The sequence below is a fragment of the Stenella coeruleoalba genome, assembly GCF_951394435.1.
Source record: "Stenella coeruleoalba genome assembly, chromosome: 18".
NCBI lineage: Eukaryota > Metazoa > Chordata > Mammalia > Artiodactyla > Delphinidae > Stenella > Stenella coeruleoalba.
Genome location: NC_137164.1, coordinates 77,118,006 through 77,131,844, shown reverse-complemented (window position 1 = coordinate 77,131,844; position 13,839 = coordinate 77,118,006). Strand labels below are relative to the sequence as shown.

The 13,839-nt window shown below is 51.4% G+C and overlaps 1 protein-coding gene across 9 annotated transcripts in view; it reads right to left on the bottom strand.

The window, feature by feature from the left end:
- The window catches only part of ATP11A (ATPase phospholipid transporting 11A), a 122,228-nt gene that overhangs the window by 47,788 nt on the left and 60,601 nt on the right, over positions 1-13,839 (bottom strand). For 6 of the 9 annotated variants that reach the window (XM_079903505.1, XM_079903507.1, XM_079903511.1 and 3 more), the window contains exons 2-6: positions 13,094-13,216; positions 7,948-8,037; positions 7,092-7,172; positions 3,581-3,688; positions 508-636 (exon numbers count right to left, since the gene is read on the bottom strand). In XM_079903505.1, the coding sequence (XP_079759631.1) occupies positions 508-636; positions 3,581-3,688; positions 7,092-7,172; positions 7,948-8,037; positions 13,094-13,216 (531 nt within the window). Of the gene's footprint in view, positions 1-507; positions 637-3,580; positions 3,689-4,187; positions 4,835-7,091; positions 7,173-7,947; positions 8,038-13,093; positions 13,217-13,839 lie in introns of those variants that run through there. The other 3 variants (XM_079903508.1, XM_079903510.1, XM_079903509.1) reach the window with 3 other exon arrangements.

Sequence of the window (13,839 nt, the reverse complement as noted above, 5' to 3'; positions counted from 1 at the left end):
CGCACCGCAACGAAGAGTAGCCCCCACTCGCCGCAACTAGAGAAAGCCCGCGCGCAGCAACAAAGGCCCAATGCAACCAAAAATTAAAAAAAAAAAAAAAAAAGACACTCATTGATGTAACAGTCGGGCAAAATCTAGACTCACGACTTACTTTTCACACAATTCCAGTCCAGTCAAGTCACTAACTTGGACCAGTAGAATGGAAACTTCAAAATTCCAACCATCTCTTCCTTCCATCCTTAACTAGGTACCGACGCTAAACGACGCAGCTAAATAAGGAACGTGGAGCTGCTTCTGTTAACCTGAGAGGCTGGTCGTTAGGGGGGCTGAGGGTGGAAGGAAGAAAGTGGGAAACAGGGAGAAGCAAACGAGAGGAAAACAGTCCCTGGCTTTCCCCCGAACACAGAGCCTCATGCCCGGTGCAGCTTCTGCCCACAGGAGCACAGCTGGGGGAGGATGCGGAGGTCCCGACGGGTCCCGACAGGGCACAAACGACAGGCACGTTACCTTGTGGCTGGACTCTCCGTCCAGGCTGGCGGTGGTCACGTGGCAGGTCCCATCCGCGCGGCTGCTGGACAGGAAGATCAGGTCACAGGGGAAGGTCTCGTCCTCCTTGACCATGACGATGTCCCCGACCTGCGGGACAGACAGACAGCAGCACCGTGAGCCGAAAGCCGGGCTCCGGGCAGCGACTCCCACAGACACCATCATGGTGTTACCTGCAGGAAGGCGTGTGGATGCTAATATGACTGAGAAACATCGCTGCCCGGACATCTGGCCCAAACCCAGGAGAGACCTGTGAGTCAATGCCCCAGCCTTAGACCTGGGATCTTCACAGTGCATTATGACAGAATAGTTTGCGATATTCTATTTTGCAATGATAGAAATATTTGCACCATTTGTATTCCAGCAGGCAGATGAGGTGGGCGGTCACCCTGCGGGCATGAAGCCTGTGACGTGGCCGCAGTGATCAGCACTGAATGGTCCCCGGTGGTCCCCACAGAAGACGGGCACAGGCCATCGCGACGCAGCCCAGAGCCCAGAAACAGACCCACGAAAATACGCTTAACTGACTTTGGACAAAGGTACGAAAGCCCCTCGATGGAGGGGGGACAGCCCTTCCAACAGACGAGCACCTGGTCAGTCCTGGGCAAAACAGGGACTTTCACCTAAACCTCACACCTGACGTAAAAAGTAACACAAAATGGATCAGGAAGTTAAATCTGAAACATAAAACTTTCAGGAAAAAAAAAACAGGAGACAACCTTTGGGCTCCAGGGCTTGGCAAAGAGTTCTTGACCTTGACACGAAAGGCAGCAGCCATAAAAGGAAAGATCAGTAAATGGGACTCCATCGAAATGAACAACTTCTGCTTTGCGGAATACCCACGAAGGCTCTTCTGACAGAGGACCAGGTTCGAGAATAGAGGAACTCCCAGCGCTCAACAGTAAAAGCCCTCAATAATCCACGTAGGAAATGGGTAAGGGCCATGAACACATGTTTCATGAAGAGGATGCCCTGATGGCAAATAAGCACACGGTAAGATGCTCACCAGCCTCTAGGGAAGCACACACTTAAACTGCACCGACAATCAGAACGACCGAGAGAAGAAAGAGCGAGAACACCCAACGCCGCCGGGGATGCCGAGAAACGGGCCCCTCACACGTTGCTGGTACAACAGTGCAGACGCTCTGGAAATGGTTTGGCCGTTCCTTCTACCGTAATTTCATGACAACCCAGCAACTGAACTCTTTGAGTTTTTATGCCAGAGAAACGGAAACTATACTCATACAAAAACCTGTACACAAAAGTTCACAGCAGCTTTATCTGAACGGCCCCAAACTGGAGAAACATCAACATCCTTCACCTGGGCCACACCCCCCCCAGACTCTGCAACGAAAGGAAGGCGTCCAGATGCCCAACCTGGGTGAGTCCCAAGGGAATTCAGCTGCATGAAAGTTACAGACTGTGTGACACCATCCAGGCGAGGACAAATCCTGGAGGTGGACAAATTGAAGGTTCCTTTTCTCGCCACAAGCAGCCTTTGCTTCCCTCCTTGTCTCACAGACTCCATTAAAATCCTCTCGGGTAAAACAGGCTGGATACAGGGCAGACATTCCCCATAGGAGATCGATACATTAAAAATTCAATTTTCTGCTGACAGGTACTGTTTCGGTCTGTTTTTGAAGAGATGTTTATTAAAAGTATAGAAGACTTTGCAAAGGAAATGTAGTTGTTAAAGGAAACGGTATTTGGAGCCTAGGGTCCGAAAGAGCCTGTTAATATATACATGGGGGTCCCCACTGCTGTTCCCACACTGAGAGGCTGTCCTCCCAGCTCCCCACCTCCTGACTCCTTGACCACTAGGAAAATGTCGCCAACCTAGGCTAACGGAGGGGAATTAGTGAAACACCTGGACGGTGAAATTTATAAAACAAAGAAAATGTGGTTTAGAAACTTAAAAATACCCCCAATATAGAACACATATAATAACTATTATGAGGTTAACAAAGATGGACCACGTGCCGATGACACCTGAAACAGGAGTGTCCCGGCATCCCGAACCCTGTCCTCCGCCCGAGATACCCACTGACCCCCAGGCTGACCCGCTGCCCCTCCCAGGGCTTGGGGATGTGCCCGGAAGCAGAGGCTCGGGTTCAAAGACGCGGAGGCCCACCTTTCTGTCCCTGTGCACGAGCGCTGGCGACTCTCTCCCACAGCAGCTTCCCGATGGCCCTGCCAGGACTTCTGGCCAGGAAAGCAGCCCCGGGGAGGACAGAGGGATGGTGGGGCTGCAGGGGAGGGGAGGGAGGCGGCGACTAGGGGGAGGACAAGCCCAAGGAGGATCCGGGGGAGGGTGGCCAGGCTCCACCCCCAGGCTCACAGCGAGACATGACTCGGGGACAAACCGTAAAAATCATACTTATCACCTGCACACGTGTAAGCGCTTCTAAACGGCTAGCACAGGCCTGAAAATAATCCACTTAAATAATTTAAACTTGAATTTAAACATAATGATGCATTATTACACCAATAATATATTGAAAAAGAAGAAATCAACATGCAGCTTTCAGGGAGCTTTCTGTCCCCATTTTCATAAATTTCCAGCTAGTAGAGCTGATCACACTAATATGATTCTGCCTTACTGTAAAATAACTTCTCTACAGGTGTTTAGAGCTCTCCCTGTCTGGACTGGTTACTATCACGTCATACGCTTCAGACAACAGGCCTGGGGGGAGCCTGACGGCCGAGAGGCTGTGCATGGGGGACCGGGCGCGGGGGAGACACGGGGAGGCTTTGGACCTTCCACTCAATTTGCTGTGACCCTAAACCTGCTCTAAAAATAAAGTCGATTAAAGCTTTAAAAATAAATATATAGAAGTAGAAGTTAAAGAAAGATAGTGGTAGGAGCTTGCCTGAAGTGAGCAGTACTTGGGGAAGAGGGTGGGCCTGCATCCAATAAATGAAACCATTTCAGACGGAGGTTTGGCCAAAGAAAACAGCCCCGTGGCGCTGTTTCCTCATCGTAACATGTCTGCGGCCGTCTGGGGGCCTCTGGGGTCGGCGGGCGGGGACTCACCCTGAGCTTCCGGCTCTGCTTCCGCACCAGCCGGCCGTGCTGGACGAAGTGCACGGGGCACTGGTTCACGGCGCTGTCGGCTTTGTGGCGCAGCCAGTCCTCGTAGCCCTGCGGTGGGGGAGAAACGCCGTGAGCCCCTCCTGGACTTGGCGGGGGCGGCCGTGGCCACGGTCAAGTGCGTGTGGACACGAGCGGGGGGAGCCGCGTCCCTGGGCTCCCGCCACCGCCGTGCACGAAGCCACGTCACGTTTTGTGCGCCCTTCCCTCGCACCCAGCCCCCACCCGGGCAACTCCTGGCGCGTCCTGCACAGGGACACGCGTCCTGAACCGACCCCTTCCTGCTCGCGTCCCGGCTGCCCCGTGCCGCGGCCTCCGGCCCCGCAAGGACAGGACCAACCCGACTCCGCCCCACCCGACACAGCTCCAAAGGCTCCCCGCCGGGACCCGCGCAGGCGCATGGCCGCCCTCGGGTCAGTGGGGCTGTGCCTGGGGTCCCTGGGGGGCCGAGGGCCGCTCGAGCCCCCTGGGTCTCAGGAGCGCCGAGGAAGGGGTGAGGGCCGCGGGCAGGTGGGCAGGGGAGCGGGCGGCACCCAGGGGCTGCGCCCACCCAGGTGAGCGCTGCAAGGGTCACGCAGAGGCGCCCGATGTCGGCTGTTCAGCACCCAGAGGAGGATGGGAGCTCGGGGGCTGGCCGGGCGGTGGGCTCCGTGGGAGGGGCTTTGCGTGCAGAGGGGGGAGGGGGCTGAGGAGGAAGCGGGGGGCTGGCAGAGCTGGAGGTTAGCTTGGGGACGGGTGGCCCTGGAAGGTCACAGCTCTGACAAGGGACCTCCTTCGTCCTCTCCTCAGGCCCTTTGGGTCTGCTGGCCTATGTCTGAGGGTCGAGCCAGGATGGACCCGGGCTGCGCAGGGCACCGTGTCCCGGCCAAGGTGGCAGGCAGGCGCTTTCTGTGCCCATGGGCGGGTCTCACCCACCAGCAGCTGCTACCACCGCCCTCACTCCGTAGCCACAGGGCGGGGAGTTCGAGGGCACACACTTAGGGACAGGGACACTTGCTGTATCCAGAGGCCCCTGGCTGTGGTCAGGATGCTCTTGGGGCTGGCTCGGGGCTCTTTCAGATCTGCCTGCATCACTGTCTCGGGGCAGAACCCTCTAAGATCGGGCCTGGGGTCGCCAGCCCAGGTGACTGGTCTGTTCTAAGAGGCTCACACAGTATGTGCTAAGTACATAGACCAGGGTCCACCTGTGGGTCCCTGTATCACATCCTCAGCTTTGCCAGATATTCCAAACTGTTCCCCAGGACGGTCCCGACATGCTCCCATCAGTGTGTGTGGATGCCTGTTCGACCACGTCTTAATCCCATCTGCTCTTCAGACTTTTACATTTAAAAGCCAATTTAATGGGTATAAAGTAAAATCATATCGTTGTTCAAATCTGTATTTCCAGATGACTGGTGAGCGGAAAATAAAACCCAAGGTATCACAAAGGAATCCGTAAATGCTTCTCACGGTTCTGTATTAAATACAGACCAGTCCAGACGTTCACACTGAAGACTGGCTGGGAGACATACAGGCACCGCCCTTACACTCACAAAGGTCACCTTGAGACTCCGTTCTTCATGTTTTCTCGGTCTGGAGTCAATCACTCCGCCATGCGTCACCTCATTCCCACTGCCACCCACTGTCACTTGAACCATGTCTCATGTGACATGTGTGTTCAGTTTCTTAATTTTTTATTTAGAAACTAACACAGAAAGCATGGCTTTGTCAGCAACAATGTGACCATCAAGAATTTAACTAGATGCTACCTTTCTGTAAATTATTTCAAATGCAAATGTCATCCTGTTCAAAAGTTTGCAGCAGGGACTTACTTCCCTGGTGGTCCAGTGGGTAAGACTCTGCGTTCCCAATGCAGGGGGCTAGGGTTCCATCCCTAGTCGGGGAACTAGATCCCGCATGCATGCCGCAACTAAGAGTTTGCATGCCGCAACTAAGACCCGGCGCAGCCAAAACAAATGAATAAGTAAATAAATAAATCACTAAAAAAAAAAAAGTCTGCAGCAGATAAGGGACTTGTATCTACAACATATAAAGAATTTTCACGACTCGTGGAGGAAAAGACAACGCAATTTAAAAACAGGCCAATGACCTGAAGCTATTTCTCTACAGAAGATTTACTAAAGGCTAATCAGCTCATGCAAAGATGCTCAGCATCATTGGTTACCAAGGAAACGTAACATCAAAGCCACAGTGGGATACCACCCCACACCCGCTCGGGTGAGTGTAATAAAAAAGATGGACAACAAGCCTTAGCAGGAATGTGGGAAACTGAAACCTCACGCACGGCGGGTTGGAGCGTAAAATGGGGCAGTCACTTTGGAGAATACTTTGGCAGTTCTTTACAACAGTAGCGCAACTCGATTCCTTTGTACGTACCCAGGAGAAATGAAAACGTATGTCCACACAAAGCTTACATGTGAATGTTCACAACGGTGTTCTCCATAAGAGACAAAAAGTAGAAGCCTCCCGGGAATGCCCTGGCGACCCAGTGGTTAGGACTCCGCGCTTTCTCTGGGTTCGACCCCTGGTCGGGGAACTAAGATTCCGCAAGCCACGCGATGTGGCAAGAAGTAAGCAAATAAATAAATAAAGCCACATTAAAAAAAAAAAAGTAGAAGCACCCCAAATGTCCATCCGTGGATGACGGATAAACAAAATGTGGTCTGTCTGTCCACATGATGGAATATTATTCATCTGTGGATGAAGCGCTGACACAGGCTACAACGTGGATAAACCCTGAAAACACGCTCGGTGAAATAAGCCAGACACAAAAGATCACTACTGTATGGTTCTGTTAATGGGAAATGTCCCCAATAGGCAAATTATAGCAACAGGAAGTAGGCTGGTGGCTGCCAGGAGCTGCGGAGGGGGGTGGCGAGTGACGCTCACGGGTACGGGGGTTTCTTTCAAGATGTCGGGAATTTTCTGGAACTAAGCAGAGGTGATGGTTGAGCACTGAATCTGGCTGAGTGGATGGTGGGACTAACAGACGACCTGTCCTTCCTGTTAGTCACCGGCTTTACCTATCAGGATTGCAAAGAGCAGCGCAATCCACACGGAGCGAGTCAGGGGTCGCCGGGCTGTTCTACTCATGGAGCCGCACCCCAGACCCTCTGCACGAGCAGGTCCTCGGGGCTCGGGCAGCCGGGGACACGGCGGGCGAGGCAACTCAGGTGCTGTGTCTCCGGGTGATTCCACGTGAGAACGACCGTGTCCTCTTCAAACGCTCGGGGCGACAAACTAGCACTAAATTACACAATCTCTCTTCTTTTAACTCAAGCATCTCTTGACTCAAGACTCTATCTAAACCAGTCACGAAAGTGAATTTCGAGAAGTCAGCTAAGTTTCCTACGAACCAGCTGAAACAAGGCGGGGAACTCTGCTTTGGATGAAAGGCGATGTGCTATAGCAGAGATTCTGTAGGACCTTCGTCCTTTCTGCCTGTAAGGCTCACCTGCTTGATAGCTGTGACAGTGATGACGAAGAACAGCGGCAGGCCGCTCGTCACTGGACTCGTGGGCGTATCAATAATCAGCTGCAGTGAGAAGAGAACCGTTGAGTCATTTTCAGAAACACTTCTTAGGGGCTTTAGATGGACTGGCTGGCCCTGTAACACCTGCCGACGTTTGCTTTGACTCGTTTTAACTCGCTTTACTATCACCCCACTTCATCCCACCCCTGGAGATAAATTAGATATGAATTTTTACTATAAAACTGAGGGCAGTTCTCCTTAATTACGGGCTGTGCTTAGGAAGCCACGTCGGCAGTGGCAAAGACACCAGCTGACTCCAGTGCACGTTTTATTTCAATTCACCCCTCTGCTCCTGGTGCCACACTTTAATTACATTAGTTGCATAAATTACTGTCGGGGAAATTTTAAAAGTCCTTCAACGGTATTTTGTATGATTGAAACAAGTTAGGTTGCTGTTCTTAAAGCACATCTGACCTGTTCCCTAATCCATACCTCGCTGTGGTTTTCACTCTCTTTTTTTTAACTCTCTTTCTCTTAATGTTTTTGTTTAGGAGAATCCCCCCTAAAGATTAGGAAGATCCTGCTCTCCCGTCAGTACTGGAGAACGAGGACGGAAAGTGGCCAGGACCAGTTCACATGCACAGCGCTCACGCCTATGTTTTAGTGAACAGGTCTCTCTGACCCAACATGCTTGTCCTTGAAGAAAACAAGTGAAGCAGCTGCAGATAAAGGGGCATTGAGTGCTTCCTCCTTCTGAGGAGCAAACCAGTCACCTGAGAATAAATGCCACTTACTTATATTTACACGTGAGGTGACAGAAGAAGATGACCAGACTTACCTGCACCAGAAATATGATAAGAAAATAGAAGTTGGCTATTCTTCTGAATTGTTCAAATAAGTTCTTGGGTATGAAGTTCCAGAACGTGTACTGTGTAAAAGAAAACAGAAAGGAGTCGTTTTGATCCCATTTTACGTTGTGTAGCGTAACTCTACCACGTGATAAGCTGTCCTGAATTTCAAAGTACAAAATGTCTAGCTTTAGATACAAAATTGAGAGTGTTTGTAGACATGTTATCAACTTGTTGGCTGTAAAAACAACCGCTAACACAGAACATGTGCTCCAAGAGGAGCATATGTCAACTACCTAATTCCAACAACTCAAGGTAAGGCAAAGTAGCTTAAGAATAGTTTTACTATTAAAATGTCTCTCGTAAAATGTAAACCTCTGATTGTTAACTCAAAACACACATGGTTAGCATTCTCCTTTGACTGTAATTTTTGGTAAGCTCTCTGTTTTGTTACAGCGTGGCTACGAGGGGACAGAACGTGAAACAGAAGTCACCATTTTCAGGTGGTCTTAACCCAGCTTGGCTACGGTTCCTGCACTGAGGAGGTGTCCTGGGCCAGCCCCTCCCCCTTACCCAGGGGGCTGGAGAGGGACACAGGGAGGGTAGTCAGGCCACTTACTCGCCAAATGTCTCGTTTTTGCCTCAGAAGGAGACCTTCCCTAACCTTTGTGTTGAAAACAACAATGTCCCGTATGTCATTAACCTACAGTAAACACTGAGCTTGGACACTGTTTTTAAAATTCCATTTGACAGTTTTGCCTTTTAACGAAGATCGCCCCCTGAAGGGGGAGAGCCTGCTCTGCACGCCATCTCTCTCATCTGGACCAGTAAGCACCTTGGTTATCTCCCTGCATCTAGACCCACAGGCACCTTTAAAGCCACTTAATTTAAAGCCACTTAAATGATGACTTTATTCCTATCAGGTGCAGAAGACCCATGCTGCAGCTCAGACATGTTTTGTGATCTCCATATTTTACAGAATAAATGACTGTCATAAGTTATTACTGCTGGTTATTAGTAATACGGTCAAAATCCCTGATGATGTATGGTAAGAAGAGTGAAAACCCAATGAGACAGTCGAAACATTCATGACTGCACTGATACATCAGTACTGTATGGATAAAATAAAATAAAACAAGCATTTTATTACACATGTAAGGGTTGGCAATTGGATAATGGTGTGCCAATTGTACATTTTTAAAATATTCCATTACCACATTTTTAAAAGTATTTATTTATTTACTTATTTATGTGGTTGCACCAGGTCTTAGTTGTGGCAAGCGGGCTCCTTACTTGCGGCTTGCCTGGCTCCTTAGTTGTGGCGTGCGAATCTTTAGTTGCGACATGCGTGTGGGATCTAGTTCCCCGACCAGGGATCGAACCCAGGCCCCCTGCATTGGGAGCATGGAGTCTTATCCACTGTGCCACCAGGGAAGTCCTCCAATTGCACATTTTTGATCTCTGCTAAATTCTAAAGATCTAAATATCTGCTTAGACACTTGGGCCACAATATAATGTAACACTTTGTATTACAATGTACAATGCAACACTCTGACCTACATCTGTCAAGTCCCGGCTCAGTAGAATAGAACTTAATACTGGAATCCTTGATATTGAGCCACAGGCATGGAACAAAGGGGGTTTTTTTTGCTATGAGGGAGCTAAGGAGTCTGAGGTCGGCGGAGCATCTCTTTCCCACCAGACAACTTGAGGAGCATTGAAGCCACAGGACAATTACTAGCCTTGTGTTTCTTTCACGCCATGAAAGACTTCACACCCAAAGTGTGCACCTGCCCTGGGGGTCGTGTGTCGTCAGCGCTGAGCTGGATTTGGCCACTCTCTTCCTTCCGTGAGAGTCACCTGTGTCCTGTACTCACTGGGAGGGCGGCTCAGACGCAGAGAAGCCGTCCCGCCTGGTCGACCTTTAGTCACATGGAGACGGGGAGACAAGGACAGCCTGGCGCCACCCTGCTTCGCCAGCCCCGGAGAGTGAAACCAGAGCACCTGGAAACCGCTGAGGCTGCGGCTACTGTGTGCCTGGAGGGGGAATCCCACACAGGTGCGCACGCGGCACCCTAAAAACGCACCGGGCACGGTCACTGATCTCCAGGGAAGGCGAGCCGGAAGGTCACAAGTAGTTCAGCTTTCTGTACAGGGTGGAGGGACAGCACAGCCTGAGCTGAACATCTAATTCCATAGCATGCTGAGGGCAGAGATGGGAGCCACACGCGTCTTGTGCCCAAAGGTACAATTTTGTAACTTGATGAAGCCCCACTGTCCCTGAGTCCAGGATCTGGTGCTAGAGCAGGCCTTGGGTTGGGGGCTTGGCGTGAGGTCAGAAGCCAAGGGGTTGTGCTGGGGTCATTTCTACCAGGCTCCGCCCCAAAAGGAAACAGAACTCACTGATCACCAATAACAGCACTTCTTCAGATCAGGCCAGATGAGCATTTTCAGCCCTCGTGTAACTTTTCACATGCTAAGTGCTTTCACGACCTTGGATTTAATAAAATCAGACTTACGACTTTACTGCTGGTCGTAGTATTACTGCTCCTTAAGTAATAAGTCATAAAACTTACTACTAAAGTGCGTCTGTGCACTTACGGAATCTTTGTGGACCATCTTTTCTTTTAAGGTAGAAACGAATGTTCTCTTCCCAAGAAAACATATATACATCACCAGAAACATATTCTCTGAACCTGTCTGTAAACTTACGCTTTACAAATTAAGTTGTATTTTCCACATCCTGAGCTGCTTTTAAATGAAAATGATCCTGTGTCCAGATGTCCACGTCGTCTGGTCTAAGTCCACGGCCTGTCCACCCTGCTCCTGACTTGGATTCTAGGCCCTCGTCTGAGGGTCTCCTCTGTACTGAGATCAATTAGCAACCGAGGTTACGTTGTCTGTAATTGTCCTTGAAATGACACACCATCATCTACCCGGAACTGACTTTAAGCCACCAATACTGCAAGTGCCCTCTCTCCTCAGAGCTGAGACGTGTCGCCTTTTCACCAAAACCCACGCCTCCTGTGTGACAGCCTGATCTGGCTCCGGGGGCAGGTGCTGACTTAATTCTGTCAGGGCGTGGGGTGAAGGAACTTTCCCGAAAAGAAACAGTTTTGAAAAGGCGCCCAGGACCTGCACGTGTATGGAAACCCATCCTTACGGCGCCCTCGCCCCGGAGGGGTTTCCTCTGTTAGAACCCAAGGAGCCTCGGGGCACATAGGAAGAAGGCACCCCAGGCAAGGCAGCGCCTCTTGCAGACCCCGGGAGGTGACACGGGGCCCCTCAACGTCTTGCTGGCCACCGGCTGCGGGAATATTAGAAGGGAAAACCTGAAAATGATAAATTGGCTCGAAACTTGAATCATAGCAAGGGGTCATAAATGGGATTTAGGAATCTCTGCTCTCGATTATCTCCCCCAGAGCGTGGACGGGGCTTCATAACAAACGCAGTGCCCCGCAGCCCCGGGCTCTAGTCCACCGGATGCGTCAAGAAGGGCTTTGCTGCTCCAATCCCTGAGTTTCTGAAGTTTCCTTTGAGCGGCTGCACAGAACCTTCCAGGTCCCTGGGAGGAAGCGGGGCTGGGACAGCAGGGCCCAAGCTTCGTCCCTGGGGGAGAAGCCAGCTGTGCGGGATGTGACTCAGAAGCCGAGGCGGCTTTGTCAAACGTCCTGCCCAGACTAGACGCGGGGCAGCGTGGGGACTCGAGGCCTAGTCGAGTGGGGACTCGAAGTCGTCCCTGCAAGTTCACACGTGCACAGTATCTGAGTGTCTTCAGTGCACTTCCCCATCCCTCGATGCACCTGCACTGCACATGAGCAGATTTCTAAGAAATACGTTTGAGATTTTGTTCCTTTGGGGGCACTAGTGGTCGACAGACTGCATCTTCAGTGAGCTCTCTTCGAGACTGTCTAACTTATAAACGTCACTACTGGAAAGACCTATTTCCGGATATGAGGTCCTCCTGTTTATTTCTCCTTTCATTGGTCATGTCTGGGCAACCACGGACTACATTTGTTTGGCTGTGATTTTGTTTATGAGCAACTGACTTACCCATGCCGTATTTCTGGAGATTAAAGTTATTATTTTACATTGCAGTTTTAAAATAAAATAATTCCATTAAGAAAACTGCCTTACACAAATGAACCTATCTATGAAACAGAAACAGATTCACAGACACAGAGAACAGACTTGTGGTTGCCAAGGGGTAGGGGGATGGGGGAGGGATGGAGCGGGAGTTTGGGGTTAGTAGATGCAAACTATTACATATAGAGTGGATGAACAACAAGGTCCTACTGTAGAGCACAGGGAACTCTATTCAACACCCCGGGATAAACCATAATGGAAAAGAATGTATATATATGTGGAACTGAGCCACTTTGCTGTACAGCAGAAATTAACACAACATTGCAAATCAACTGTACTTCTACTAAAAAAAAAATTTTTTTTTAAAACTGCTTTAGAAAACCTCAGTTGTCAAGTATTTGTAACAAGCACGGGACACTCTTGATAACTCATGACAGAATTAAGCGGGTCCACCGCAGGCATCTGGACACGCAGCACACTGATGTGTGAATTACGCAGGTCTGTGACGTGGGTCTGGGTGTCCAGGACACCCAGGCGTGTGGAAAGTTCTCCGCAGCCTGCAAAGCCACCGTTTGCTGTTTTCCAGAGTCAGCGACCCCATTCTCAAGACCCAGCTACCGGTTAATCTGAGGTGTGAAGACGGTCCTGCAACCCCACCTCCAGGCCAAGAGACGGTCAAAGCCCCCGTAAACGGTGACACGCGCGTCCTCCTCTTTGCGTCACCGCTCCTAACTGACGGCCTCTGACACGCGCCCAGCGTGCGCGCTCGCCAGCTGGTGGCACCGGGGCACCTGCGTCGTCTGTTTTGCAGGAGGAGACCCTGGCCTGGGGCGGCTCGATGGTGGCACGCGGCCAGACCGCTAATACGTGGTGCCGGCAGGATGTGAACGTCCTAGACTTCAAATCTGATCCTTAAACGTGACGCAGGTAAGAGGGACGTGAAGAGAATGTGCTGTGACGTCAAGTCTTAACAGTGCTCGGAGGGCAACCGGAGGGGTGCTGAGCCCACGCGCCGAGGGCCGTGCGGCGAGCTCGCAGGCTGATGCTTACCTTGGAGGAGACGATTCTGTTGTCCGGGCACCTGTGCGGGATGTAGGCCTCAGCTCCCGGCGGGGGCTCGCGGTGGCCCACGTACACGGTCCGGCTGTCCACACAGTCTTCCTCCCCAGCACACTGCGGGGGGAAAAGCGGTCAGAGCGGGCCTTGGGGCGGGCTTGGAAGCAGGTCTGTGCTGGGCCCTGGGGAGGGCTGGGCGCCCCTGCAAGGCCGGGCCCCCCACCCCTGCCCACCCGCTGGGCCCTCACGGGGTAAGTGCTCAAACCCCCGCCCAGCTCTTCAGGGGAGCGGTCCGAGCGGCCACCGGCACCCCCAGCAGGAGTCGAGGGGGGCCTCAAAGCTGGTGGGCGGTGGAAAGGCCACAGCGCGGGTCCATTCAAAGCCAGAAAGTGACAGCAAAACCCTAAGCCTTCAGAAAAAAAGACGACAATCCCAGAACTTTTGGGAAAGGTCTTTAACGCAAGAAGAAAGTAAAGCTATGAGTTCAGAGCAGAAGGACGGTTCACACACTGCAGCAGCTCACCCATAGCCTCCCTGGAAACCGAGAAGACCTGGGTCTGACTCATCTTTGCATTATTCACAGTGCTGTGCACCGGACGTTAAGGAAACACCTCCGACCCGAAGAACCTTCTAGTGACGCTCAACCAACTGTACGCAGTCAGCACTGCAGTGCCTGAGACATGATAGTTGCTGACGAGAGACTAAGATGAAGCCTTGCATAGTGGCCCCAGCACGGGGCC